The sequence below is a fragment of the Peromyscus californicus genome, unplaced genomic scaffold, assembly GCF_007827085.1.
Source record: "Peromyscus californicus insignis strain IS unplaced genomic scaffold, ASM782708v3 Scaffold_6__1_contigs__length_162567912, whole genome shotgun sequence".
In the NCBI taxonomy this organism is placed as follows: domain Eukaryota; kingdom Metazoa; phylum Chordata; class Mammalia; order Rodentia; family Cricetidae; genus Peromyscus; species Peromyscus californicus.
In genome coordinates this window covers 109020603-109047061 of record NW_026294584.1, presented here as the reverse complement: position 1 = coordinate 109047061, position 26459 = coordinate 109020603, and the positions used below count along the sequence as shown (strand labels likewise).

At 43.0% G+C, this 26459-nt stretch overlaps 1 protein-coding gene across 30 annotated transcripts in view; it reads left to right on the top strand.

Moving 5' to 3' along the window:
- Magi1 (membrane associated guanylate kinase, WW and PDZ domain containing 1) overlaps positions 1-26459 on the top strand; it is a 656033-nt gene that overhangs the window by 377970 nt on the left and 251604 nt on the right. For all 30 annotated transcript variants that reach the window (XM_052721672.1, XM_052721671.1, XM_052721668.1 and 27 more), the window contains one exon: positions 9624-9740. In XM_052721672.1, coding sequence (XP_052577632.1) covers positions 9624-9740 — 117 coding nt within the window. The remainder of the gene's footprint in view (positions 1-9623; positions 9741-26459) is intronic.

Sequence of the window (26459 nt, the reverse complement as noted above, 5' to 3'; positions counted from 1 at the left end):
GTGTTTTTTTACATATTAGGGTATTCTTTTGGTTTTTTTTTTTTTTTGGTTAAATATACATGATAATGACAGTCATTCGTTATTTCTCAATAGGCCATTCTCTAAATTAATTTTCTGTGGAGAGCAGTTTGTCAAGATTAGGAGACACTAATTAAAAGGGAAAACCCATTCTCATTTCAACATTCTTTGTCACATGAGTGATATTGAATTTTTTCTGTACTTTAGTAGAAATTGGTATGACCCTTGGGAACCACGTAATTTCATTTAAAGGCAATTTCAGCAATAATTTATACTTAAGTTTGCATTGTAGCATTAGGTAGGGCATCCACATGTCTGGTACATGATTAATCTCTATACCAGTTTTGAGCCATTTGAAGGTAAGAGTTCTGGTGTGGTGCCCATCTGCAAACTCAGCACATATGAAATAGAGGCAGGTATAAGCAAGGGCCTCGTGAAACTGCCGAACTAGGCCACTCCACGTGTAGAAGAAAAAGGTTGTTGGGATCGAGCTGCAAAGGCTGTAGGAGGTGCGGGCAGAGAGAACAACAAAATGGCAGAAGAGCGAGCAGGTTTTATGTGACAACAGGATGGGGTCAGTGAGCTGATACAGGCCATGCAGACTAAACCAGATGTTTTTGCCCTAGGTAGCTGACCTTTGTGGGAAGACTCAGAGTGAGTCTGGTAGGCAGAAAGCAGCCATTGGACTTGTTTATCCAGTAAGAATCCTTCTGTTTACCAGGCCAAAGTCCCTCTGTGTAGGACAGTGTCCACACTGCATGGAGTTGGGGTAAGAATTAGGGCCTTAGCACCTAACAGCAGGAAAAACAGTTGGAGGCCAGCCTGGTTATAGAATTTCAAAAAACTAATAAATAAAGATCGGGTGGGATGAGGGGAAGCTAGCACAGTTTTTTGGAGAGAATTCCTTTCAAGAGCCTTAAACATTTCCATGCTTTTTGTTCCAATATCACTACATCAAGGATCATGAAAAAGTAATAAATACAGATAGATTACTCTGTCTGTCTGTTTTGATAGATAATCTCATGTAGACTGGTCTCAAACTCCATATACAGCCAAGGATGAACTTGAACATCTGATCCCGCCTCCACCTCCCAAATACCAAGATTTTAGGTCTGTGGCATAGCTACGAATGGATTTTGTACACAGAAGATAATGTACATGCTTACCTGTTGGAAATGGATATGTTGTGGGTCCAAGGATCCAAAACAACCCATGCAGACACAAAAAGTTTCACAAAGAGAGATTTTATTGGATTGGGCAGCAGGGCAGAAAGTGACCAGTCAGGAACAGCAACACAGACTCGGAAGCTGACCGATCCCCCTCTCAGCAGGTATTTAAGCAGAAACACCCCAAACATCTGTGCCAAGTTACAGTTATGGTTTTCCACCAATCAGGATTCAAAGAGTAGATAGTTTCTAGGAACATGGCTTTGTAATACACTAACCTTACTCTCATTGGTTGGTTTACTCAAGTGTGGTGGGGTGGCTTGCCCACTCTTCTTGTCTCATCTTGCCAACTGGATTTCAGTGATGTCAGTAACCCCGGGAGGTCTGGGGAGGTCTTGGGAGTTAAACTTTGTTTGACCCTCATTCAAGTTGGAAGTTTTATTCAAAATGGCTTCAGTTTGGTTCCTTCTTACAGATGGATAGGTTGTGTGAATTGATGAAATATATAGCATTTTGAAACATAATTATGTTTTGCAAATGCTTACAAAATGTTATAAAATGTGGGCATGAATCCTTATACTTGGTATGATCTGACAAATTAGGCCATAGTTAATAGGGATCAACTGAACTCTGGACCCATTCATCGCCAGTTCAAAGTAAAACCTTGTTGCTTTTCTGTTGCTGCGATAAAATACCATGACCAAAAGCAATTTAGAGGAGGATAGCTTTTATTCTGACTTAAACAGAGTCTATCATGGCATGGAATCAGGAGCCTGAGACTTGCCTGGCAGACAGGGAGAGTAGAGATCACATTTCATCTGCTCACCGGAAGCAGAGAGAGAAAAGGAAGTAGGTCCAGGCTATAAAACCTCAAAGCCCGCCCCCACGGGCATGCTTACTTGAGCAAGGCTCTGGTTCCAGGAGCTTCCATACCCTTCCCAGACTGCCGCCACTGGGGATCAGGTGTTGAATACACGAGCTTCTGGGAGGCTCTGCGTTAAATCACATCTCTATCCTCTCCTGCTCTTCTGCCCTTTCCTAGGTCAACACCCCTCTTTAGCTAGTGTGGCTGCACTGACACTTACTACTGTCACTTACTACTACACAGCCTACTGTGCCTGAAAATTTACAACGTGTCTTTCTCTGCCATGGCTGGAGTCCCTCAGCACATTTCTCCTGCACTTCAAGTAAAATACGAGCTCCTTGTCATGGCCTTCGAAGCCCTTTTCACTCTCCACCCACGCTCCTCCTTGATGACGCTCTGTGCTCTTTTTGTGCAGGCCTGCCTCTCTGCTGCTTCTGAATCTTTGACACATGCTGTTCCCTCCTACTTGGAATACTTTCCTCCACGCTTTGCAGGAGTGACTACCTTCATTTAGTTCATTAGTTGCCCTCTTAACAGTTGCCTCTATCCATGGGCTATTCCTGCCTTGTACATCAGTGCCACTTCCTAGGGACAAGCGTATCCTCAGGGTTCACAGCGTATTTGTCTGTAGGCATTCAATACATTTCTGTTGAGTGAGATGATGCATTTACTCATGTGAATGGGCATGTTAAAGGGTGTATGTTGTAATCCAAGGATACAATGTGTCTGTACAGCTATGATTTCATGTTTGAGTGTATATATGTATCCATACACAGGGCAAAAAATAGATAAAAATAAATACAGGAGTGCAAGTGAGGTTACACATGGTTTTACTTTGTTGTGCAACTTTCTGTCTTCAAATATTTCTCCTCGAGGTGGTGGAGAGATGGCTCAACCAGAGGATCCAGGTTTGATTCACAGTACCTATGAGGAGGCTCACCACCATCAGTAACTCCAGTTCCCGGGGATCCAACACTCTCTTCTGGCTTCCATACATATGTGATACACAGAAATACCCACGCACAGAACATTTCATGTTTTGGGTTTTTGTTTGCTCTTTGGTGAAAGGATCTCACTGTGCAGCTCAGGCTGTTTTTGAATGCTTTGTACTCTGGTCCCAACCTTGAAGTGGTGAGAGTATAAGTGTGTGTCTCTGGGACTGGCTTGTTTCTCAAGGTTGATAATTTATATACCTTCGTTATTGTGGTAAAATATGTGTAAGACTTCATTTAACCACCTTCAAGGAGAGGTTTTGGCATCAAGTCTATTCACATTATTCTGCAGCCAGCACCACCCTCTGTTTCCAGAACTTTTTGAATATCTCCAACCAAGACTCTTTCTTATCAAACACTAACTCCCTAATAATTATATTTCTTTTACAGGTGAGAGAAATTTTGGGTAAAAAATGTTAGAAAGAAACATGAATAACACCATGTTGATATCCTCTGGCACAAATGACGTAGGTGAGGGTCTGAAGGTCACAGTGGCTTGGTCATTGTTGATAATAGTCCTGTCCTCTGCCTTTCAAAGTATATTGTAGAAATTTATAGTTGCCTAACTAAAACTTTTAAGGAAAATACAGAGAGTTCTGATTTACTGAAAATAAATTTCCTTTTCTTTCCCTGAACTAAAATATTTTAATTGAAATTATCATCCAAAGTATTGAATTTCATTATGGTATTGATGCAGATAGCACATGCTTCTCTTGCCCCAAAAGAGACAGAAAATCCTATTTCAGAGTTAAGGTCCAGCCTGAAGCCCCAAAGGAAAGAAACGTGGTATGCCTGAAGACATGTGAAGAAAATGGGATGAATAACCATTCCATCCATGAGCTGTGTCCTTAAATACACCATAGGAGTCCCTCCCTAGTGCACTTGCTTGCAGACTAAGCTTCTGCTCTGTGGAAATCAGTTTCTTGACCTTTACTGCATTTTTTTTTCTTCATGTCATCCCACTGACATTTATAGCAACATGATCTGGATTAAAATCATACCTTGATTTTTATATGAAGGAAAATGAATTTTGGTGTATTGAAAATGGAACCTTATACAATATTAAGATGATATATTGATAGTCATTAAATTTCAGAAAACTCAATGGAAAAATACAGAGATATATTTGGGAATTTAGAAGATATAGAATTGCCCTCTTTTACAATGCCTTTAATCCCAGCACTTGGGAGGCAGAGGCAGGCGGATCTTTGTGAGTTCAAGGCCAGCCTGGTCTACAGAGCGAGATCCAGGAAAGGCGCAAAGCTGCACAGAGAAACCCTGTCTCGAAAAACCTAAAAAAAAACCCAAAAAAACAAAAAACAATTTAAAACTTCTTGCACTGATCTCTGAAAGCGTGTGTGTGCCCATGTGCATGTGCAGTGTGTTCAGGTGGACATGTCCGTCTGTTCACACGGGTGTCTGTGCAGGTGCATGCACATGTGTGAAGACGAGAAGTTGACTGAGTGGCTTCTTCAGTTGCTTTCCTCCTAATTTTTTTCTTCTCTTTCTTTCTTTCTTTGGGGAGGGTGTGTTTTTTAAGACAAGACCTCACTATTTGCTCAGGCTGTTTCTGGAACTCACTATGTAGACCAGGCTGACCTCAAGCTCACAGAGATCTGTCTGCCTCTGCCTCCCAAGTGCTGGAGTTATAGCCCTGTACCACTACACCCAGCTTTCCTTCTCATTTCTTTGAGACAGGGTCTCTCACCAAATCAATTTGGCTAGGCTGGCTCCCCAGTAGGCTCCAGGGATCCACTTCTCTCTGCCTCCCCTACACTTTGATTAGAGGTTTATCTTGCCATAACCAGCTTTTTATATGGGTGCTGGGGATTTGAACCCAGGTCATGTTTGCAGAGCAAGCACTTTATTCACTCACTGAACCATCTCCCCAGCCCTAGTTCTGACCTTTTTTTCTTGGGCAAAGCTCTACATACTTCCGACCTATGTTCTTTCTTCCATTTACAAAACAAATCTTTAAATTGAACAAAAGTAAAGATGCCGTGACATACTTACAGTTTATTATTTATCCACCTTACAATTTATTATTTCATTGGCACAATGCCCTTGACAATTAGGAAAAGATTTACTGACATGTCCTCTGAATAATTGGCAATTAATTTGAGATTAGATGCTCAGAGTACTTTATTCTTAATGGAATGTGAAGGTGGAAGCCTTTTCCATCCAAATGTCAGGGAATGCAGAGTAAATGTTAACTGGCAGCAGAGTTAACCCTGCCCTTTGCACATCCACAAAAGGGAGGGTTTCGGTCTGCTGACCATAAACCATAACTGGCTTGCTTAGTTGGAGCCTAAAATCAAGGATAATCCAGCAGAGTCTTAATAATACCATCCCGTCTGAAAACCTCTGATTTATCCTGGTGGTGACTATAGAGGTGTGCATCTCTGTTACATATAGGGAAAGAACTAATGTGTCCCATATGTTCTCTGGAATTTATTTTGGAGCCTAAGAGTATATTTAGATATCACAGACCTCTTTGCTACTCATAGCTCAAATAGTGTTCATTGCCCCTTTCATTCACTCATTCATTCATTCATCCATCCATCCATCCATTTATTTATATGTGTGCGTGTGTACGTGGGAGCACAAGTGTCATGGCAAACGTGTTGGGAAGAACATGCAACAGTTGGCTCTCTTTTGCCATGTTGCATCTAGGGACGGAATTCGGGCTTGGTTGGCAGACTGCCCACTGAGCCTCTCTGGCCCTGTCGGTGATCTGATAGGACTTTTTTATGTCAAATACCACCTAGGTCGTAGGACATGGGAAATGTTATTCTTGCTGAATCATCCCAGAGTGCCTTCCCCCTGGGGCTAGAGGTTAGCAAGTGTGACTATCACACCTACCAGTACTTTACCAGCTAGCATTCTTTCCTGAACCTCAGCCCGTTTACCCAAGAACACACTATTTTAGCACGAAAAGACTTTCACCCATTTCTAGAAGCCCTGGAAATGCTCTTTAGTCCAAGCTCTCTCGCCCTTATGTTTTGTCTCTTGTGATTTCTAACCCATTTGAATAACATTCAAATTGATGTGATTTTTTTTTTTATTTTGAAAAAGAATGATAATTCATGTTTGGGCCAGTTTTTATTCTTTTCCCCTCACCTCAGAAATTGTCCACTTGACACTGTGGTGATTACAGTTTTTATCTCTTGGTAAGTGCTTCCACTCTGCCCTGCACTGTGCCATCCTGTCACCGCCTGTGATGTTGACAGCAGCCATGTGACCCGCTCCTATTATGTCATTGGTCTATTTATACAAGTGAGAGAGGAGAGGCCCAGGAGCCATGAGCCATGGAGCTGGATCCATACCTGGACCTGTGTTTGTTCACTGCCAAGAGGTGCCCTATTCTTTCTGTTTGACTCTGATGAAATTGGGAACGGGGCATCTAGCACAGCGCCTAGCGTATGGTACCCACTCAGCCAGCCACCCCATCTAACTCTGTTTCCTGTGTGCGTCTGTGCATTCGGATGTGTAGGATCTGTGTTGTAGCACACAGTCTATCAATTCGAGATTGCCATCTCCCTCAAAGAGTCCATTGTCGTCTCTGTTTCTTAAAAAGGTATTTGGAGGGCTGGAGAGATGACTCTCCAGCAGTTAAGAGCACTGACTGCCCTTCCAGAGGACCCAGGTTCAATTCCCAGCACCCACATGGCAACTCACAACTGTCTGTAACTCTAGTTCCAGGAGAACTGACACTCTCACACCAAGGCACATCAAAGAAAATTAAATCAGTTATTTTTTTTAAGTTATTTGGAAATAATTATTGTGGTGGTTGTTGACTCATAGTTGTAGAATCGTGTTTCTCAATGCCCTTCATGAAGTTCACTCATGTGAACTGGTGCATAAGCAAACATCCATGTACTTCATACATCAGGTATTCCATACCATCATGTATTCCACTCTTTGTCTTTGTTTTCTTCTATTCTGGAGAGAACATGTTAAAACTTTATGGATGAAGTTTTGTTCCCTTTTGTGTCTGGCCTCTGTGTTCAATGTTAAGTGCTTGAGAATTGTCAACATTATTTATGTATTTGCCATTTCTCCTTTTTAATTGCTGTGTAGCACTTCATCGAACATATCACATTTTGTTTCATTGCCTCTGGATAAACATTTGGATTTTTTATAATTTAAGGTTGTCATCATTAAGGCTACTGTAATGATTCATATTTGTTTTCTTTTTGTGGACTTATTTTCGTGTTCTTCATTTCCAGTAAAATTGGTGGGTTACTTGTTCTGTGCAAATTTGACTTAATAAGGTATTGTTAAATTGTGTTCCCATGAGGCTGAGCCTCCTTATACACTCCTTGTACACTAGCTGTATGTAAAACCTTGTTTTATAACCTTGCCAAAAGGTGATATATTTATTCACTCTTTGAATTCTGCTCTTCTGGTAGCTATGTAGTGGGATCTCCTTGTGATTTGAATTTGTATGTTCCTATCACCTAGGTTTGTGTCAGCATCGTGTGTGTGTGTGTGTGTGTGTGTGTGTGTGTGTGTGTGTGTGTGTTCTTTTCTGAACTTTTGAAGCATCCTGTCTGTCTGTCTAGGAAGCAGGTAAGGCAGCTCTTGCTTCATTCATAAATAGGTGATAAATGATTGAATGGTGTTAACTTTGATTATTAATGTATGTATGTATTTTCCTTTTGACAACTTGAACCTTGGTTTTAATACAACTGAAATAAAATAGTTCAAATGCAGTTTCATAAGTTTGTGCCAGAATGAGCAGGTGTGACAAGCGAGACCAGTAGTTTCCTGCCAAAGTAGGAAATACCGTCATGTTAGCATCACTGTCTTAGTCCTAAATCACCCTTCTGAGCATGAAGTTGCTTCAAGGAGTTTTGTGGCTCGCATGGTGACCAGTGGCTGTGTTGCTTCACTAAGGCTGGAAATGCCTCTGCCTGATTTTTATTTTGTATAAAAACTGAAAGAGACTCTTTGTTTGTTTGTTTGTTTTTGTTTTTTGAGGCAGGGTTTCTCTAGCTCTGGCTGTCCTGGAACTCTCTCTGTACATTAAGAAACTGGCCTTCAACTCAGATCTGCCTGCCTTTGTCCCCGAGTGCTGGGATTAAAGTCTGCACTATCACTGCCCAGCTGGGAAGACAACCTTATTCTTGTGATTTTTAGCCATCTCTGTAGGGTCTTTATCCATTTATTTTACAATTCTTTAAAATTCTCTTTTCTATGATACATTTTTGCAACATTTGAAAGCTTTCCTTTTGTTCTACTAAGTATACAAGATTTCAAGGAAATAAAGACACAATTAACTGTGGCTCACATAGCAATAAAAAAGCAATGTGTACCTTGCCTTTGAAAGGCAGTGGAAGGGATGGAGATATACACATCAATAGTTCATCAATAGTTATTTACCTCTAAAATGAAGAATGGGGTCTCCTTTCTCTGCTCAAGTCTTTTACTCTAAAGGAAATGGCTGTCCTTCTTTTCTTTTTAAGATCCCTTCTATTAATATGTGTTCTCTCTTTTTTATTTTGTAGTTTATTTATTTCATTGTTTTTGTTTGATTCTGGGGATTGAACTTAGTCTCAAACTGGCTAAGCTGTGCCTCAGTCTATTTCCTATTTAGAATCCTTTTTCCGCACCAAAAGAATCATAAAGACAGACAAGTTACACTCATGATCTCACTCATGCATGGAATATAAAAGATGATTTCACACTAATGGAGAGTAGAGTGGGAGAATGGTGTTTACCAGTGGTCTGGGTGGTACCAGGGGAGAGGTTTGTCAGTAGGTAGAAACTGGTTTGCTCCCACTGAGAAGGATAACTAGACATAATAGTACAGCAGTCTATACTTTAAAAGCTAGAAGAAAGGATTTTGAAAGTTTCCACTGTATACAAATGATAGCTACCTTAACCATTGTGCAGTGTATACCTATGTTTAAATATTACATGGTACACTCCTATATACTCCTATATGTTAAGTTGTAACTTTTTTTTTTTTTTGCTTTTATATGCCAGTTAAATAAAGTTTAAATATGCAAACCGGGGTCAGACCTTGAGGGCTCTTTTCTGAGCTCCCTCCCTGTGACTGGCATGTAGAGGTGGAGCTCCTGTGTTCTTAGCAGGTGGGCCGCGCTTTACTGAATCGGTGTCTGCTTGTTTTTTCTATGTTGTTTCTTTGCTTGCTTTTATCTTTACTTATTGGCTATAGGAAATTATCCTGGGGTTCCAAACAGGCTTGCGAGTGTAACCAGTGAAGAAGGCTGTGTAGTGGGACAGTTGTCACAGACTGTCCCCTTTGCAGTTTCAGCGGCTTATTCTCCCTCCCAGAGTGTCTGTGGATGTCACAGGCGCCCATCTAAGTGCAAAGCCTAGAGGAAATTCTCAGTTCTTTGGCTTTCTAGTGTTGCACGTGATAGGGCCACACCTTAGTTGTTTCTGGACTGTTTTCTCTTTGGTGCCTTCTTCTGGCTGTTCCCCTGCAGAGGGAAACGGAAGCACTTCCTCACGGTGGCTGAGGGGCTGTGGGCTGGATGTGCCGGACGCTGCTTTCTCACACACAGCCCTCTCTTGTTGATATGCTCTGTCTGTTTTATGTATTTCCTGCAGGAGGAAGGCTCAACAAGGACCTGCGACACTTCCTCAACCAGCGCTTCCAGAAGGGGTCTCCGGATCATGAGCTCCAGCAGACCATAAGGGACAACCTCTACCGCCATGCCGTGCCTTGTAAGTAGCCAGCTTTGGTGTCTCACTGCTGGAGTGGGGGTGTGTGGGCTCACGCGTGTGTAAAGAGGAGAAGGAAGCTCAACTGATGGTTCTGGTGCACTTAGTAGCGGGTCCACCCAGGGATGCCCTCCCGAGTGAAGCAAATGGTGGTTGACCGTGAGACAGACAGCATGAGATCATGGTGTGACTGTGTGACTGGATTTCCGCTTGGCTCTGCTACTTATACTGGGTTTCAATGCGGAGTGAATTATCTACCTTTTGTGAGCTCACCATCTGATCTGTGTAAAGAACATGTCAGCCATGCTAGCTTCGTGGAGCTGCTGTGAAGTATAAGTGAGCTGAAGCGGGTAAGCAGTTTGTAAAGCCTTGGCAAGGTGAAGCCTCTAGAAACAGAGACATTTCTAAACATTATTGTGTTTAATGGAGTGAGCGAGGCAGAGACCCTGAGACTGACCTGGGTGGAGGCCACTGTGTCTTTAATGGCCCTCAGTGGAGGGAATACCACAGTATACTCTCCTTTCCTACAACCAGACTTAAAAATTCCCAAGTATGGATTGTAGGAAGAAAGGATTTTCAAAGATTAAAAATTCCAAATTCTAAAAACCGTTCAGTGCAATCAAATTTGAGCAAGCAAGATCCAGAACATTGGGCCTCTGAAAGGAAATCTTTGTGGGTGAGGACAAGGGGCAGTGTGTTGTTGATCTGTGAGTAGTAAATAGACAACTGCCTTAGAGTGGGACATGGACACACTGTGTCCATGAACAGACTGATCTCACCTCTGCCTCTTGGGAAGTCACGGCATTTATTTGATTTCATTCACATCTCAAGGAAAGAGTGATTCTGGTTTTATTACTGGGAATTTTGCGTAGTGCTGTCTGTCACTTGGTCCTTTAAAGTTTGAAAGAGTTTTAAGACACTGCCTCCTAGAGGAAGATTAATATCCTATCCACAAAGCCCTCCTGTTACTGTGATCTGTTGTCTAGAAATGGTTTTCTTTAAAATATGGTATTTTGTAAGTGATGTGCTAGATGCCAGTGTTTGCTGATATTACTCTAAAGTCACAAGCGTAACTAACCAAAGGCTTTGCATAGATTTGAGAACCTTAGGAAATCAGATTCTAGAACAATCTGCTGCCCTCCATCTTACTTGGTAGTAAATCATGGCTCTGTAGGGAAGAAGAATACTGCAAGTGACTTGGGCCAGCACTCCAGAGTCCCCTCTTTACTTACATGGCTGCTGCATCTGACAGAGAAGAGGTGACCTGTTTACTTGACTTAGTTGTCCTCATTTCAGCTTTTCCATATTGAACTGAGAACTCTAATCCCAGTAATATCCTTGAATGACTACATGTGTATTTGGATTAATTGCAATTCTTAAATCTAGTCTTGCGAATGGGTGCTGATTTTAATCCCATTTTTATTGATCTAGTAACACAGTTTTGAGTGAGAATGTGACTCTGGGTTCCAGGATTGAGGCTGTATGATCCAGCTGGGTTCACCTTTGTCACACTGGCCAGTGTCACAGACACCAACCCCCTGAAAGCAGATGGGGAAACAGAGTCATGGGGAGTTCAGAGCGGATCCTCATCTTTTTGACTCTTGAACCTCCTAGGGCCATTTTTTAGCTGTCCCATGACTGCCTGTAAGTTACAATTGCAGGCTGAATGCAACTTTGCAGAGTTCAGTAATTGCAGACTCATGCTTTTCTCCAGGTACTTTCCCCCCTACTTAGATTCCAGTTTAAGAAATGGGGATGAAGCAAATGATCAAACCATTGCTTGATACATCTATGGTGTTGCCATGGTTACATTTTGGGCAAGTTTTCCCATTTATTTTTGCCCCCACTGATCTCTTGGACCTGACTGAGCTACATGACTTGATTTTAAGTGCGCCACTATTGAGGAAGTAGGTCCAAAATGACCTCAGTTTTTTAAAAACGATGGGAAAATAATGTTTGTCTTTGCTTGAAAAACTAGTGGGTATTGATGTTCTCTTTGTATGAAACTAGTAAATAGGAATTTGGAAAGTGGAGTTGGTGTTTGGATTGAAAAAGAAGATACATCACAATTCACTGTACCTATCCAATTATAAAGTGGCAGAAAAATGAGGTCTATTTCTGTGCGTAGTGTGTTCTGTGTATGTATATGCACGTATGTGTGTATGCATGTGTGCATGGAGATATGTATGTGATGCCTGTGGATGTACATCCACATGCACATGTGTGTAAGTGGAGTCCAGAGGTCCATTTTTGATGTCATTCTTGGGTGCTGAAACCTTGGGTCTCTCTCTGGGACTTGGGGCTTACCCTTTAAGCTAGGCTGGCTGCCCAGAGAGTCACAGGATCCACATGTCTCCACCTCCTCAGCGCTAGGATTACAAGCCTGTGTCACCACATCTGGCTTTCTAAACTGTGGGTACAGGCCCTCATGCTGGTCGAGCAAGCACTTTGCCCTCTGCGCTGCCTCCCCTGCCTGTGATGTGCTTCTTAACATGAGTTGGCTAGTGTGATGTGGAATTCTGTGGCAGGCTTGGGATAGTCCGTCCCTGTGTGTGTTGATTTTGATCTTTGGGCCTATGCCTGGCAAAGCAGGGGTCTTTCTTCACCAGTACCTTATCGGGAGACTGCTTGTGTTGTAATAGAAATGAAACTCCCTGTGTTCTCTTGGTTCCAGAACCTTCCTTGGCTGATAGTCCCTGACCTCCATGTGTGGAAGGGTGACCCCCTGAGCAGGTGTCTGCCAGTGGGGGGCTGAATTTCTGTTCTCCACACTGTAGAAGATACACTGGCCATTAGAAATGAGGAGATAAAGCTCCTCTTGTCCCACGTCATCTTGACATCCTCAGCATGTGTGTAGGGATGGATGTCACAGATCAGAACTCAGTCCTAACCATGACAGTAGTCTGTTTTACGGACAAGCAGAGGAACCACTGAATTGCTGCTCAGTCACACTTGGAAATACCACGCTGCTCACTTCTCACCCACTTCTGTGGTTATTATTTTAAATTTGCAGCAGCTTCCTTGAGGTGTAATTCACATACTATCTACGTCACCCTTTTAATTCCTTCCTACAGTCCTATTTTTGGGGTAACTATTCTCCCTTTTATTTTCCTCCTTATTCAAGAACTCTGTTTCTACAGTCGAAGGAAAAGGTCATCATGCTAGAACTTAATTATATTTACCGCTGAAAATCACCCCCTCCTCTCTAGGACAAAAAAAAATGAGTACAGAGAAGAGAGCTAATGCAGAAGGAGCCAGAGTGTGAAGTGTGAGGGTTGCTCTGTCAGCTCTCTGGCCTCCTGCAGCTCACAGAACCCCTTTGATGCTCTTTAGATGGGAGGTAGGAGTCTAAGCCCAACTAGTGTCTCTGAAGGAGGGGAAGCTTGAGGGAGGTCCTTGTAGGTATGACCAACCTCCTGACTTTGCAACACTTTATCTCACACTTGTGAACCTGGTAATGTAGTCACACACACACACACACACACACACACACACACACACACACACACACACACACATCTCACCGTGTTCTAAGTTTACCATTTTGTCTTGTGCCCTTTTTGTAACTGTCCTGAGGCACATGCAGTCTGTTTCCTGGCCCCTGCCTAATGTGTCAGCCACACAGACTTCTTCCTGTCTCCAGCATACATCCAGTGCCTTCTTCTGTGTGCACAGATTGTTTTCTCTGACCAGTTCCTTACTTTCCATTTAAGGTTCAGCTTAGAAGCCTCTTCTTCCTTGAAGGTCTGCCTCATCTCCTTTACTGGGACAGGTGCCCTCCTCAGGGCTCTCAAAGCCCCTCACCCTCTACCATGTCCTAAGCTGTGGTTCCTACCGTGTGTCTATCTGTTCTTTTAGAATCTTACTTTGCCAAGCCTCCCTCAGTGACCTCTGTACCCCTAACCTGGTGCCGGGATAGTAAGATAACTACTTGTTGAGTGAATGAACAAGGGAAGAAAGATGGAGGAAAGTTCACTGTTTTCCTTGATTTTTCTTCCTTGGTTATACCTATGCAGCCTTTAAGAGCTGCTTTTGCATAGGTTTCCAGATTGAAAGACTGCTCAGAAGTTCACTCCCCTCAGAGATTGGCTGGTAAGGACTTCACTGGTGGCTTGGCAGGTAATCCAAGCAATCCTGAGCATGATGCAGAGGGGCCCTTTGCAGCAGCTCTTAATTACAGTCTCTGTTGCTGTACCTCCCTCAATGATAGCCTTCCTGTTCCATGACTTCCTGTCTTCGCCGATGTGACAGCATCTGAGACTGTTGCTTTGGAGTGGCCGCGTTCCATGTGAGGATAAATACCTCACCTGACGGGACTTGTCATTTGCCGTGCCGCTGCTGTCAAAGTGAGATGGAAGCTGCAGCTCATGGCTCATTCAGCAATGTTGCTTCTCTGGAATGCTGAGTGCACCCCGCTCCTGCCTCCCAAGTCTTGGGGCTCTGCTCTGAGGGGCTCATTTTTCTACACAGGCAAAGAAATATCTCCTAAAACAGGGGAGGAGAAGAGGAGCCTGTTTTACAGCTTAATGTTTTGTTGATCAAGGCTCTCTGTGATCCTGAGACCAGTGTGACCTGCCCAAGAGGTATTGATTATTAAAAGAGTTTACGAAGAGATTGTGTTTGATCTCCAAGACATTTTAAATTTGATGTGATAAACAGATGACCCTGGTCTTTGTTTACAGAGGTGCCGTATTCAGATAGACAGTTGAGCATCTGCCAACGTTGACCTTTTTTTTTTTTTTTTTTTTTTTTTTCCCCTCTTCATGCATAGAGCCATGCATTACTTTGGGGACTGTTTGAACCTATTAGTTTTATCTGAGGCATTATTGTTTCCACCTTGGCTTGTCTGAAATCAGCCCTTTCAGCCATGATCTTTAATAATTAGAGCTAATGGTAGAGTAGACTAGGAGCAAAGAAGCTGATGCTGAACGTCTTCTGGAATGTGTGTCTGTGTTCAGGTTGTGTTTGATGTTAATGAAGTGCTTCTGATTGGAGCCTGTAGAGAGGTCTGTATGCATCTGAGGACTGTCATGACTGTTACCCTCTAATCAAAGTGCTGCCTAAAATTAAAAGGATTTTTTTTGCTCATTGCGAAGCCTAGCCTGATTCCTAACATGGATAGTCACTTACTTTTGTGACTGTTTCTGTGTCTCAGGTGCTCTATTGTGATTTGTGTAGTTTGTGTAGATTGCCTGTCTGTCCTGTCATCTCTAACTCTCTAGGGTACATAGGTGCTTATGGGCCTGAAGTACAGACAGACAAATCTCTCTCTCTCTCTCTCTCTCTCTCTCTCTCTCTCTCTCTCTCTCTCTCTCTCTCTCTCTCTCTCTCTCTGTGTATGTCTGTCTGTGTGTGTGCTTGTGTGTTTAACCTTTAACCTGCCGTATCGGCTGGTTTATTTAGCAAGTAGTGTGGTAATGTACAGAAGAGCATCACCACAAACCACCTTTCAGATTTCACTCTGCTCTCCTGGACTCCCTCGCTGCCTCTCTGTCATTGGTGCTTGACAAAGAGATGCTGACTCTCTGGGACATTCTGCGAAGGACCGGAGAGGCCAGCAGCTCTTCCAGTTAGCACTTTTCCTGTGGTGTGTGGGGCCCCACTGTTCACTCTTTTCATGGATGCTTGTGAGCAGCATATAAGCACCCAAAAGTGAGCCTCCCTCTTCCCAGGTCATCCGTCAAGTGTGTCCAACCTGTGACTCACAGACCACATGTGTCCTGGGATAACTGTGAATGTCCCAGCCTGGCACAAAATCATAAACATATATCCTGAAATGTTTTTGCTGTTTTTTTTTTTGGGGGGGGGGCAATTCAGTTGCACTTTGTAGACAATAATGTTATGTTGCAGTGTGATTCTGTTACACAGCCCTGGGACCTTCTGTCTGAAGGTCTTCTGTTGAGGTCAGTCCTTCCCCTACTGACATGAATTTCCAAATTTAGCATCACTGCTCATTTTCAAGTTCTCTCTAGGCTTTAGCTATCTCAGAAACACTCTGGACTAGGGAATATAAAGAGAAAAAAATCACTCACGACTGGAGGTACCTGTTTGGATGTGAGCTCCGCCTCAACCCATGGCACCCTGGTACCTTGGCATCCCTATGCCCATAGAGTCTGGAATGTTTGGGTGGGAGCTCCACCTCACACAGCTCCTCCCCAAATCCGCCCCTTCAAAGCCCACCAAACACAGCTCCTCCCCCAGAGAGGCTCAGGACGACTCCCACAGGGGATGTATAAGCAGCATCCCCAAAAACAGACTCCTGGTTCCTCTGGTCTGGTCCCCTTCTCCTCTCTGCAGGGCGGGGCGAGGGGGTGGGGAATCGCCCAGGAGCACTTTGCCCATTAAACCTGGGCTTTTCCTAATTTGGTCTGATTTGGTTTGTTGTGATGGCGGAGAGGCCTTCAGGAGGGTCTAAAACTTATCAGTACCAAGGTGTGTGAATGGGGCAAGAGCTTTCTTGCTGTTTGGTCCAGTGACAGAGGCGTGATGAGAGGAGGCCTCTCCTCCGTTTGAAGCCCCTTCAGAGGATGAGCTGTAGTTTGTTACTATTGTATTTCATGTCTTCTTAGTGTATGTAGCAAGAGAGGTGGGCAGCTCCAGTCAGTGATCTGTGCTGGTACTCAGTTTATTAGTGATTGAACTCAAGAACAGACACAGTTCTAACTGGCACCAGAGTCCAAGCTCTGGTTTTGCTTCTTTGCCTCCAGTCGCCTTGAAGATCAGTTTTTAAATGCATACTGAATTGCAAAGCATCTCCTCTTAATAACATATGGATTAGTCCTTGGCTCAGTCCGGGATCCTAATATATCTATTTGGCATCCGTGTTAATTTATTTAATTGCTTTATAATTTTAGCTGACATTTTCCATCAAGATTTGTTATAATTATAAAGCAATTTTCACAGTAATTTTTGAAGGTACATGAGAGTTTCCATAGTGTCCTTACCACCTATTATATCAGAGAAGGCTTTATGATATGTTAGTTTTTAAAAAAATATTTAAGTCCAGAGAACAAAATACAATGTATTTTACACAAATCCTCCTTGTGTCAAGTGTGTTCAGTAGAAACAAGTGCAAATAGTGCTGGGTGTGTGGCTCATTTGGTTGAGTGCTCACACCTAGCATTCATGAGCTCCACACTCCTACCCTTTGGGTTTGATCCCTAGTGTTACGTAAAACTGGGCATGGAGATTGTATTAGTCAGGGTCCTCTAGAGGATCCGACTCGATCGCATTAATATACCTTGCAAAGGGAGCTAACAGGCTGGTTTACATGCTGCTGGGTGGGTGGTCCAGCAGTGGCTGTCTGCACTCTGCAGAGGCTGACAACCCGGCTGCTCTGTCCACAGGCCGGGGTGCCCCACCAGTCTCAGTGTGGTGCTCAAGGCCTGGAGTGAACTGGCATTCAGTGCCTGCTGGAAGCTAAGAAGTCTGGGTTCTATCTTCAGTGCCAGATGGTGCCAGCAGCTGCAGCAGTAGCATAGATGCCCTTAGCAGCAAAGAGCCCAGGGAGTTTGAGGCTAGCCTGAACTACATCAGCAGCTGCAGCAAGAGCATAGATGCACTTAGCAGCATAGAGCCCAGGGAGTTTGAGGCTAGCCTGAACTACATGAGACCCCATCTCTAAAACAAAACAAAAACAACACACACACACACACCCCTAAAAACCCACAAAGAAACAAATACATTTTCTAGCTCTTTTTATGGATTGTGAGTATTTATGTTAAAGTCCAGGTAGGGATACTTTTCCTCTTATGATTTGATTGTCTTGCTAAAGACTTGATGAAATAAGGGGTTAATATCACTTTGTGCTCTTACAGAGGGCATGGATTTGGTTCCAGCACTCAGACCAGGCAGGCCATAGTGGCCTGTAATTCCAGTTCCAGGGCATCTGATACCCTCTTTTGGCCTTTATGGGCTTCTGTACTCAAATGATATACATTTAGACAGACACACAGACACACACACACACACACTCACACACACATACACACAGACACACACACAGGCATGTTAAAATTTAAAATAGACCATGATATAGGTCAGGGCTTCTAAAAAATTTTTTAACCACAACACCTGTTTGCTTGAGAATTTTTTACCCGACTCCAGGTATATAGATATATGAAATAAGTTTCTAAATCAGCATTTGTTGAGAAGAATTCATAAAGCAACTTATTTTAAAGCAATTATTTGGTGTGTGTGTGTGCATAATTTTGTCATTTACTGAAGATGAAAACAAACTTGCCTAAACAAGATGGATGTGCTTGTCCATCCTTACATAATCACTTAAATCTTTGTTAGCTATTTGATAGTGCAGGACATAGAACATTTTCCATGTCTTTGAGAGTTGATTGGCAGCTAGATCTTATGATGGTGAGAGCTGGGAATGTTGCTTCACACAGGTACATGATACAAACGAGCAGAAGCATATTTAGGGCCATTTCAGAAAGTTTTGAAACTCTGAGATAGTCTCAAACCAAAATTCATTGAATCATTTTTTTTAATGCAACCCAAGTGAGCAGCTCAAACAGTAATTTTAAAAATCAAACACTTTAACACAGTATCATGCAAAGATCCCCTATTTGATACATGCTGAGGATTGACAGTAGGGAAAATTTAAAAGACTTTCTGTGTTGTGTAACTAAATTATGTTCCTATAAGAGCAGAAAACTTCATGTGAGCAGTAGAAATGCTGGGATTTATAACCGCTAGCATCTCATTTCTGAGCTAAGCTCCTGTAGACAGTGTTGCTGATGTTATATGGCATGACAGCATGATAGTGCACAGTTGGGCTTGTATGTTCAGAACAGGGGCTACAGTGAAGCTGCGAAATGAAACATGGGAAAACCGTGCCACAAATACCTCAGATTCATTACATGTTTGAGTTAATTGTTCATCACCACACATTCAGCACCCTTTTACTATTGCCAAAAGTTTCCTATCCCTCACATTCAGTTACAGGACTTTATATGGGTTTCAACACACACTTTTAGAAACTATTGGGCTGGCAAGATGGCTCAGCGAATAAAAGCCCTTGTCATGAATGTCTGGGGACCTGAGTTCAATCCCTGAGAGCCATACTGGAAGGGAAAACCTTCTGAAAGTTGTCCTTGACCTCCTCGAGCAACCATGGCACACAGTTACCTACACTCCCACATAGTGTGCTCTCATGCTCACATACACACATGCATGCTCATCTGCATTCACACATGGTGCATGTACACACACACAACACAGACACAGATGCACATACACAAGAAATACTGAGGTGTAAAACAAACTGCTCAATGTGATTTTATTCAGTTTAGACTAGACAGTGCCTACTGTTCCATTTCAATCACAATGTGAATAAAATTGTCATATTAATGAGTGGTACACTGCATTTAAAATTAGGCAGTTGCCTGGGACAGTAGCACGGCTAACATAGTACATGAAGCCCTATATTAATCTCCAGAAACACTCCCTCCTCCACATATAATTAGCTGGTTACCACTTCTGTCTGGAAATATGCCTTGAAGTATTTATGGATAGATGGCCAGGGTGAATACAACTAATGCCAGTTATTTACAAGAGAAAAAAACAACTGAAAATATACTGCCTGTACAGAAAGGGAGCCAGAGAACAAATAACAGGCCAGCAGGCAGAACTGCTAACAGTGGACGAGTCTGGGAGAGGGCATGTGGTGTCCTATGTATCATTTTTATTCTTTTGACATCTATAAATTTGAAATTACTCCTGAATAAAATATTCTTAAAAGAAAATTAACCCATACCCAAAAGAAGTAAATTAACCACATGTTATTTGGTAGGAAAAAGGTGTATATACTCCATTTGGGGATCATTCTTCCTATATTTCCATCAGTGTCTTTAGACTGTCCTAGAGCTGAGATTTAGTGAACACCTTGATAGGTCATGAAGCGGAGACTTTCTGAGGGAGGTGCATAGTATGAAACAAAAATCTCGTATGGAATAACAAGTTTATGTTAAGTGTTTTAGTTAGCATGTTTCATGTCATTATTGCAGAACTCTTGTGAAGGTAGGCACTCCTGTCATACTGTTAGCCTTTTACAGATAGGGAAACTGAGGCTGATAATGTTCACTTTCTTACTCTTGCACAATAGGATTGAGACACCAGCACTCAACGTCTGCTCATAACTCTAGTTTTTTCATTAGACTTTGGGTATATAGTTGCATGTATGCCTATCTAGAAAATAAGTTAGGAATAATCATTTTAAGTCAATTCTAAGGATTTGCTAATGAGATTCTAGAGGAATATAAACGTATCCGTAGAATGATAATTGTATTATGAACATGTGCTGAATGCTGCATATGCTAGGTTTTACTCCACTGCAGCATAGTTGTCTCCTGATGGTCCTATAACAGGGTGCTGTTACTCTCCACATTCAAGGTTAAATAACTTGCTTAAAATCTCACCACCTCTAAGTCATAGCTCTGTAGTGGATACTCTACTAGATAGATGCTCAATTTGAGAAAGAGAGAGTGGAATAATATTGCTACTAATTTTTGGAAGTACATGTCTCAAAGATGCTTTCTAAATATTATGACGTAGTGTGTTATCCAGGTAATACCTGCTACAGATTTATCAGAAACCCAATTAAAAGAGTTCTTCATTCTTTCTCTTATTAATCCTTTATGTACAGTACAAAATTTAAACACCATCTTGGTTCTGAACCTGTGATACTTCCAGGTCTGTGGGTCCCAAATGCTGGGATTAAAGGGGAGTACTACTAAGCCCTTTGGAATTCTTGTGAGTTTGAGGTCTGCCTAGTCTACATAGTGAGTTCCAGGACATTCAGAGCTGTATAATGAGGCCCTGTCTTAAAGGAAAAAGGGTTTTGTTTGTTATGACTTGAGTCAAAAGTACCCCTCTCCTTACTCATGTCTTAAACACCTGCTCCCCAGTCTGGCTTGCCTGGTTTTGGCAGCTGTGGAACCCTTTAGATGTAGAGCCAGCTGTTGGATGTAGTGATAGGGTTTCTGTACCCCAGTGATAGATTGCTCCGCCGATGAAGTAAACCAGATCAAGCTGAACTGAAAAAGTATAACAACATGTTTATTTGAGCAAAGCTACTCCCGGGTGGGTTCTCCAGTCCCAGAGATGGAAGCCCAAGAAGCCAAAAATGCCTGAACTGAAGATGGGAGATTATAATATAGCCTGTAGGTGAGGGGTGATGTGCCCGCCACAAGCTGGGTTTGTGCCCAAGTATGGTCAAAATCTGGAATGCTTAAGTGGGGACTTGGACTGCTGGTGGAAACAGGGGAGAAAGTTGTAATCTTCGCCAGGTATGCAGAACTGGGCTTTTTTGGCACCTTTTCTTTGCTGGAAATTGTTGGAGAGGCGGGGGAGGGGGTGCTTTCCAGATCATGCAGGGGCGAGCTGGAGGTTCCACCCAAATGTGTAGTTTACTATGGACAGCATTGATGAAGGGTATACCTACCTCTCACTTCCCTCTTTGCTGCCTGTCTGGTATCACATGAATAGCTTCAGCCACATGCTTTCACCTCTCTGAGCTGAGTCGCTCTGCCATGCTTCTCTGTGGTGATGGACTAAAACCCTCTGAAACTGAGAGCCAAAAGAAATTTGTTCTTTATTTTTTTTCAGATATTTTGGTCACAGTGAAACAGATGTAATTAATGAGCTATCAGGATTGGCCCTTAATGAGCAGTGATTATCCATCCTGACGTTCTCAATTAAAACATCTACTTAATAGTCCATGTCTATTTATTCATTTCTCTGTCTCCTGGAAAAATGTTTACAGAACAGCAGTACCGAGCAGATGAATGTGTTGGGTGCTTAGTATTAAAGATAAGCTGGGTGCATCAAAATATGACTAGACTGCTACTCACAACTCCAGGTAGGCTACCTAGAAAACAGGAACCCAAGAAAGACACAGGGATCGCCCAATGACAGAGAAATGGATGAGATCTACATGAACAACCTGGACAAACCTCATCCAATGACTGAGGGAACCGGATGCAGAGATCCACAGCCAGGCCCCAGGTGGAGCTCCAGGAGTCCAATTGGCAAGAAAGAGGAGGGTTTGTATGAGCAAGAATTGTTGAGACCAAGATTGGAAAAAGCACAGGGACAAATAGCCAAACGAATGGAAACACATGAACTATGAACCAATAGCTGAGGAGCCCCCAACTGGATCAGGCCCTCTGGATAAGTGAGACAGTTGATTAGCTTGAACTGTTTGGGAGGCATCCAGGCAGTGGGACCGGGACCTGTCCTCAGTGCATGAGCTGGCTGTTTGGAACCTGGGGCTTATGCAGGGACACTTGGCTCAGCCTGGGAGGAGGGGACTGGACCTGCCTGGACTGAATCTACCAGGTTGAACTCAATCCCCAGGGGAGTCTTTGCCTTGGAGGAGATGGGATGGGCTGGGGGGAAGGTGGGGGTGGGGGGGGCCGGGAGGGGAGAGAACAAGGGAATCCGTGGCTGATATGTAAAATTAAATTAAATTATAAAATAAAATAAAAAAGAAAAATAAATAAATAATAAATGAATAAATAAATAAATAATTAAAAAATGATGAAACACCTAAAAAAAAAAAGATAAGCTGGGTGAATTCCCTACTTTTGGGTGTCTGCTGTGTAGCAGGGAAGACAAAAAGCATGTGGGAGATAGCTGCCATGAGCCCAGTGAGTCAGTGTGACCTGGGATCCAACAAAAATGCCAAAGGAGATACTGGGAAAAGCAGTGGAGGAACCAGGGAAAATCTACCCTGTGACTGTGAGCTGAGACCCCCATTAATGCCTTGGATTCTTTTATTGCATCACTGTACTGTGGATCTAGATTTATTTGAAGAGTACATTAAAGCTTTGTGTGGTGGCGCATGCCTTTGATCCCAGCACTTGGGAGGCAAAGGCAGACAGTTCTAGACCACCCTGGTCTACACACTGAGATCCAAGATAGTCAAGGCTACATAGTGAGACCCTGTCTCCCCCCCCCCCCCCCCCCCCCCGCCCTCCAAAAAGGACTTCAAATTCCTAAATTTGAGGTCCATGATGAATAGGAGACTTGAGACAAATGACCTTTGCCCTCCTTGTCCTGGGCAACTCTTGATAGGTACGGCATGCTTCCCAACTTCAATCGCCTGTTAAATGAAGGTGCCCAGGAGGCTAGTTGACAGACATCAAGGGCCCTCTCAACATGAGCAAGGTGTTCTGTGGCAGCCCTCAGGCCTTTCCCAGGGCTTTGCCTTCTCATCAGCCTGCTCTTTATTCTCAAGCCATCTCACCTATGTATGTTTGACTTACGTGGAGTTGGGGTTTTCTGCCCTTTCCTGCCTGTGAGAAGTGGGCCATTCTGTTGTCTTAGGGGGTTTGTTTGGAAAAGTGAGACATATTTTGGTTAGAATGGAAATGAAATCATTTTCAAGGTCACTGGCTAATACCTGTGGGCGATTCATTCCTCTGGTTTCTGTATGGGAATGTGTTTGATGTTTTCTCCTCACCCACCTCCTTGGGTGGAACATTAAGTTCTTACAGCATATGGGAACCACAGTTTCTGTATTCTTTGTTTCGTCTACTGATTTCAGAGTTATACATGTCTTGTTTTCATCTCTAATTGGTTTTTGTGGCTTCAGCTTCACTTAATTAGGATTTGTGGGAGAAACGCCACATCTGTTTCAGAAGAATTAAGAAAGGAAACGTTGCTTGAGTGGTAGCTGGAATGTTCTTTAGTTGTGTGGTACGACTTACAATGAGTCACCCTGTGGAACCACTATGGAGGGAAGTGGGGGCTTGGCTGTTAGAGCGCCTGCCATGCTAGTATGAGAACTTGAGTACAGATCTCCAGCACCCTCAGAAAAAGTCAAGTGTGGGGCACTTACCTGTAGCTCTAGTGCTGGGGATTTGGAGCCAAGAGGGTCCCTCAAGCTCACGGACCAGATAGTCCTGCTGAGTCAGTGAGCTCAAGATTCAGTCAGAGACGGATGTGTCCAGGAAGTAAGGTAGAGAGCAATAGAGGAAGTGACTTGATTTTGGCCTCTGACCTCCACACACATGGGTGCATATACATGTGTGCAGACACACACGCACACACACACACACACACACACACACACACACACACACACACACACACACATACACACACATGCACACACGCAGGAACAATGAAATTCTCCCAGATTTCTGACAATGGAACTCATGGTGACCCTGGGAGACACTGGTCATATTTTGTTTTGAGAACCTTGGCCTTGAGGTTTCATTGAGTTTTGTTTGTTTGTTAGTTACTCAGTTCTACTCCTCCCAAAGGCTAGACACCTACTTTATGCCTTGTACATTTTGTCAGAATTGCACACCTGCACACATTCGTACCATTTAAAGATTCTGCAGGGGAAGTTTGTGCCTTCCCAGTGCACAGTAGAGGACATCATCCCTGGTACACAGGGGAGTACATCATTCCTAGTGCACAGTAGAGGACATCATTCCCAGTGCACAGTAGAGTACATCATCCCCAGTGCACAGTAGAGGACATGATTCCCAGTGCACAGTAGAGGACATGATTCCCAGTGCACAGTAGAGGACATCATTCCCAGTGCACAGTAGAGATATCATTCCCAGTGCACAGTAGAGGACATCATTCCCAGTGCACAGTAGAGGACATCATTCCCAGTGCACAGTAGAGGACATCATCCCCAGTGCACAGTAGAGGACATCATTCCCTGTGTACAGTAGAGTGCATCATCCCCAGTGCCCGGCAGAGTGCGTCATTTACAGACCAAGAAGTGGGTGGGGAGGTAGTGAGTAGACAGCTAGTGGGTAAAGTGTACACCTGAATTCAGTCCCCACTGAATTCACCCCACTGAAGCTGGGTGTGGTAGGGAGTGATTATCATCTCAATGCTGGGAGGTAGACAGGAAGACCCCTGGCATTGGCTGGCCAGCCACCCTGGCCTCACCTTACTTGGGGAGCTCCAGGCCAGTGAGAGACCCTGTCTTAGAAAACAAGGTGTACAGTGCCTAAGGAATGACACCAGGGTTGACCTCTGTCCTGTATTTCCACACAAACATTTGTCACCTGCTTGTTTGCAGGTGGACACACCCAGAGCCACGTGATTGGTCCCAGATAAAAGCCTTCTAGCAGCCCCCTTATACCTCCACCTGTGAATACTTCCTTTCCTTTTCAGAAGTAATCATGATTCTGATGCTCTCTATATAAATACACTTTTCTTCTTGATCTTCATATAAGTATAACCATGTGATATGTGTGTTTTTCTTCCACCTTGTGTTCCAGGAATTGAACTTATGTCCTCAGGCTTTGAGGTGGTGGGTGTTTTCACTCAGTGGAAACATCCAGCCAGCCCGAGTTCTGTTATCTCTTTCTATCTTTTTCTAATGTTCTTCTTTTGAAATGTGTCCACGTGTTTCAATGTAACAGGAATTCCCACCCCACCCCACCCCCGCTGGATAGGTTTTCCTTGTGAAGATAGACTGCCATCCTTTTCCATTGGTTCCAATGGTCTCCAGCCTTTAGTTCCGCTTGTCTGTGTTCTTACACAATTACACAAGTATGCACAATACCTGGAGAAGAATTGCTGGTCAAAGTGAAGACATAAATTCAGTTGTGGTAGATCTTGCCAAAGCATTTCCAAGGTGGAATTTGCCTCTACACTGAGTTCAGACCACACCTCATTGTTAAAGTCATCAGATATTGTTAGTTTTGTGTACAAATATTTTTGTCATCTTGGTGAGTATACAGTAGTATCTCTTTGGGACTTGTTTGCATACTTGCTGTCACAATGATATTGAGCATCATTTCAAATATTTTTCATCCACTTGTGTATCTTCTTTTGTAAGGTTCCTATTCGATTTGTTTCCATTTTTTTTCTTTTAATTTAGATTATTTTTTCCTCAGAATTGTAGCAGAAATTGAGTTTTAAATTTTATCTTTTTTAAAAAAAAGATTTATTTATTTATTATATATGCAGTATTCTGCCTGCATGTATGCCTGCAGGCCAGAAGTGAGTGCCAGATCTCATTACAGATGGTTGTGAGCCATCATGTGGTTGCTGGGAATTGAACTCAGGACCTCCGGAAGAACAGCCAGTGCTCTTAACTGCTGAGCCATCTCTCCAGCCCTAAATTTTATCTTTATGTTTGGATAGATTGTCCAAACTTCTTACATTTCTCAGGAGTGGGACTAGTAAGGTCAAGTGGGGTGGTAGGTGCTTATAATCCCAGTACTCAGCATGCCGAGTTTAAAGGATTTGAATCAGAGGCAGCCTATGCTACATAATGAGACTATTAATCCTACTGGGTCAGAATAAGATCACCACCACAATTTTTGAGCCAAATTTGAAGCAAGCTTCATTAAACACTGTCCAGGACGATGGACACTGGCTGGGTCCATTCTTGGTATTCCAAATTACATTAGTCAGGGGCTTATAAAGGCAAACTGCACAAGGCTCTGTACTTCCAGCCTTGGTTCAATGGGACCAAGCAAACCTGCTGATGTACTTCCTGCCTATATAACACCCTCCATCCCTGTCACTACATGTGATCAAGCATGTCCTGTGTGGTTGGGTAATTGGGGCAACCAAGCTTGTTTACAGAAATTAAAACATGTAGCTTGTTATCGTACATAAACAATAGCCCCTAGCATTCCAGGAATCTGTCCTTGTGCAAGTAGGGCTCATAGGTTAGAAGCAATTTTTCTTTATAGATCTCTTAATCACAGTTATTAAACTTAAAAC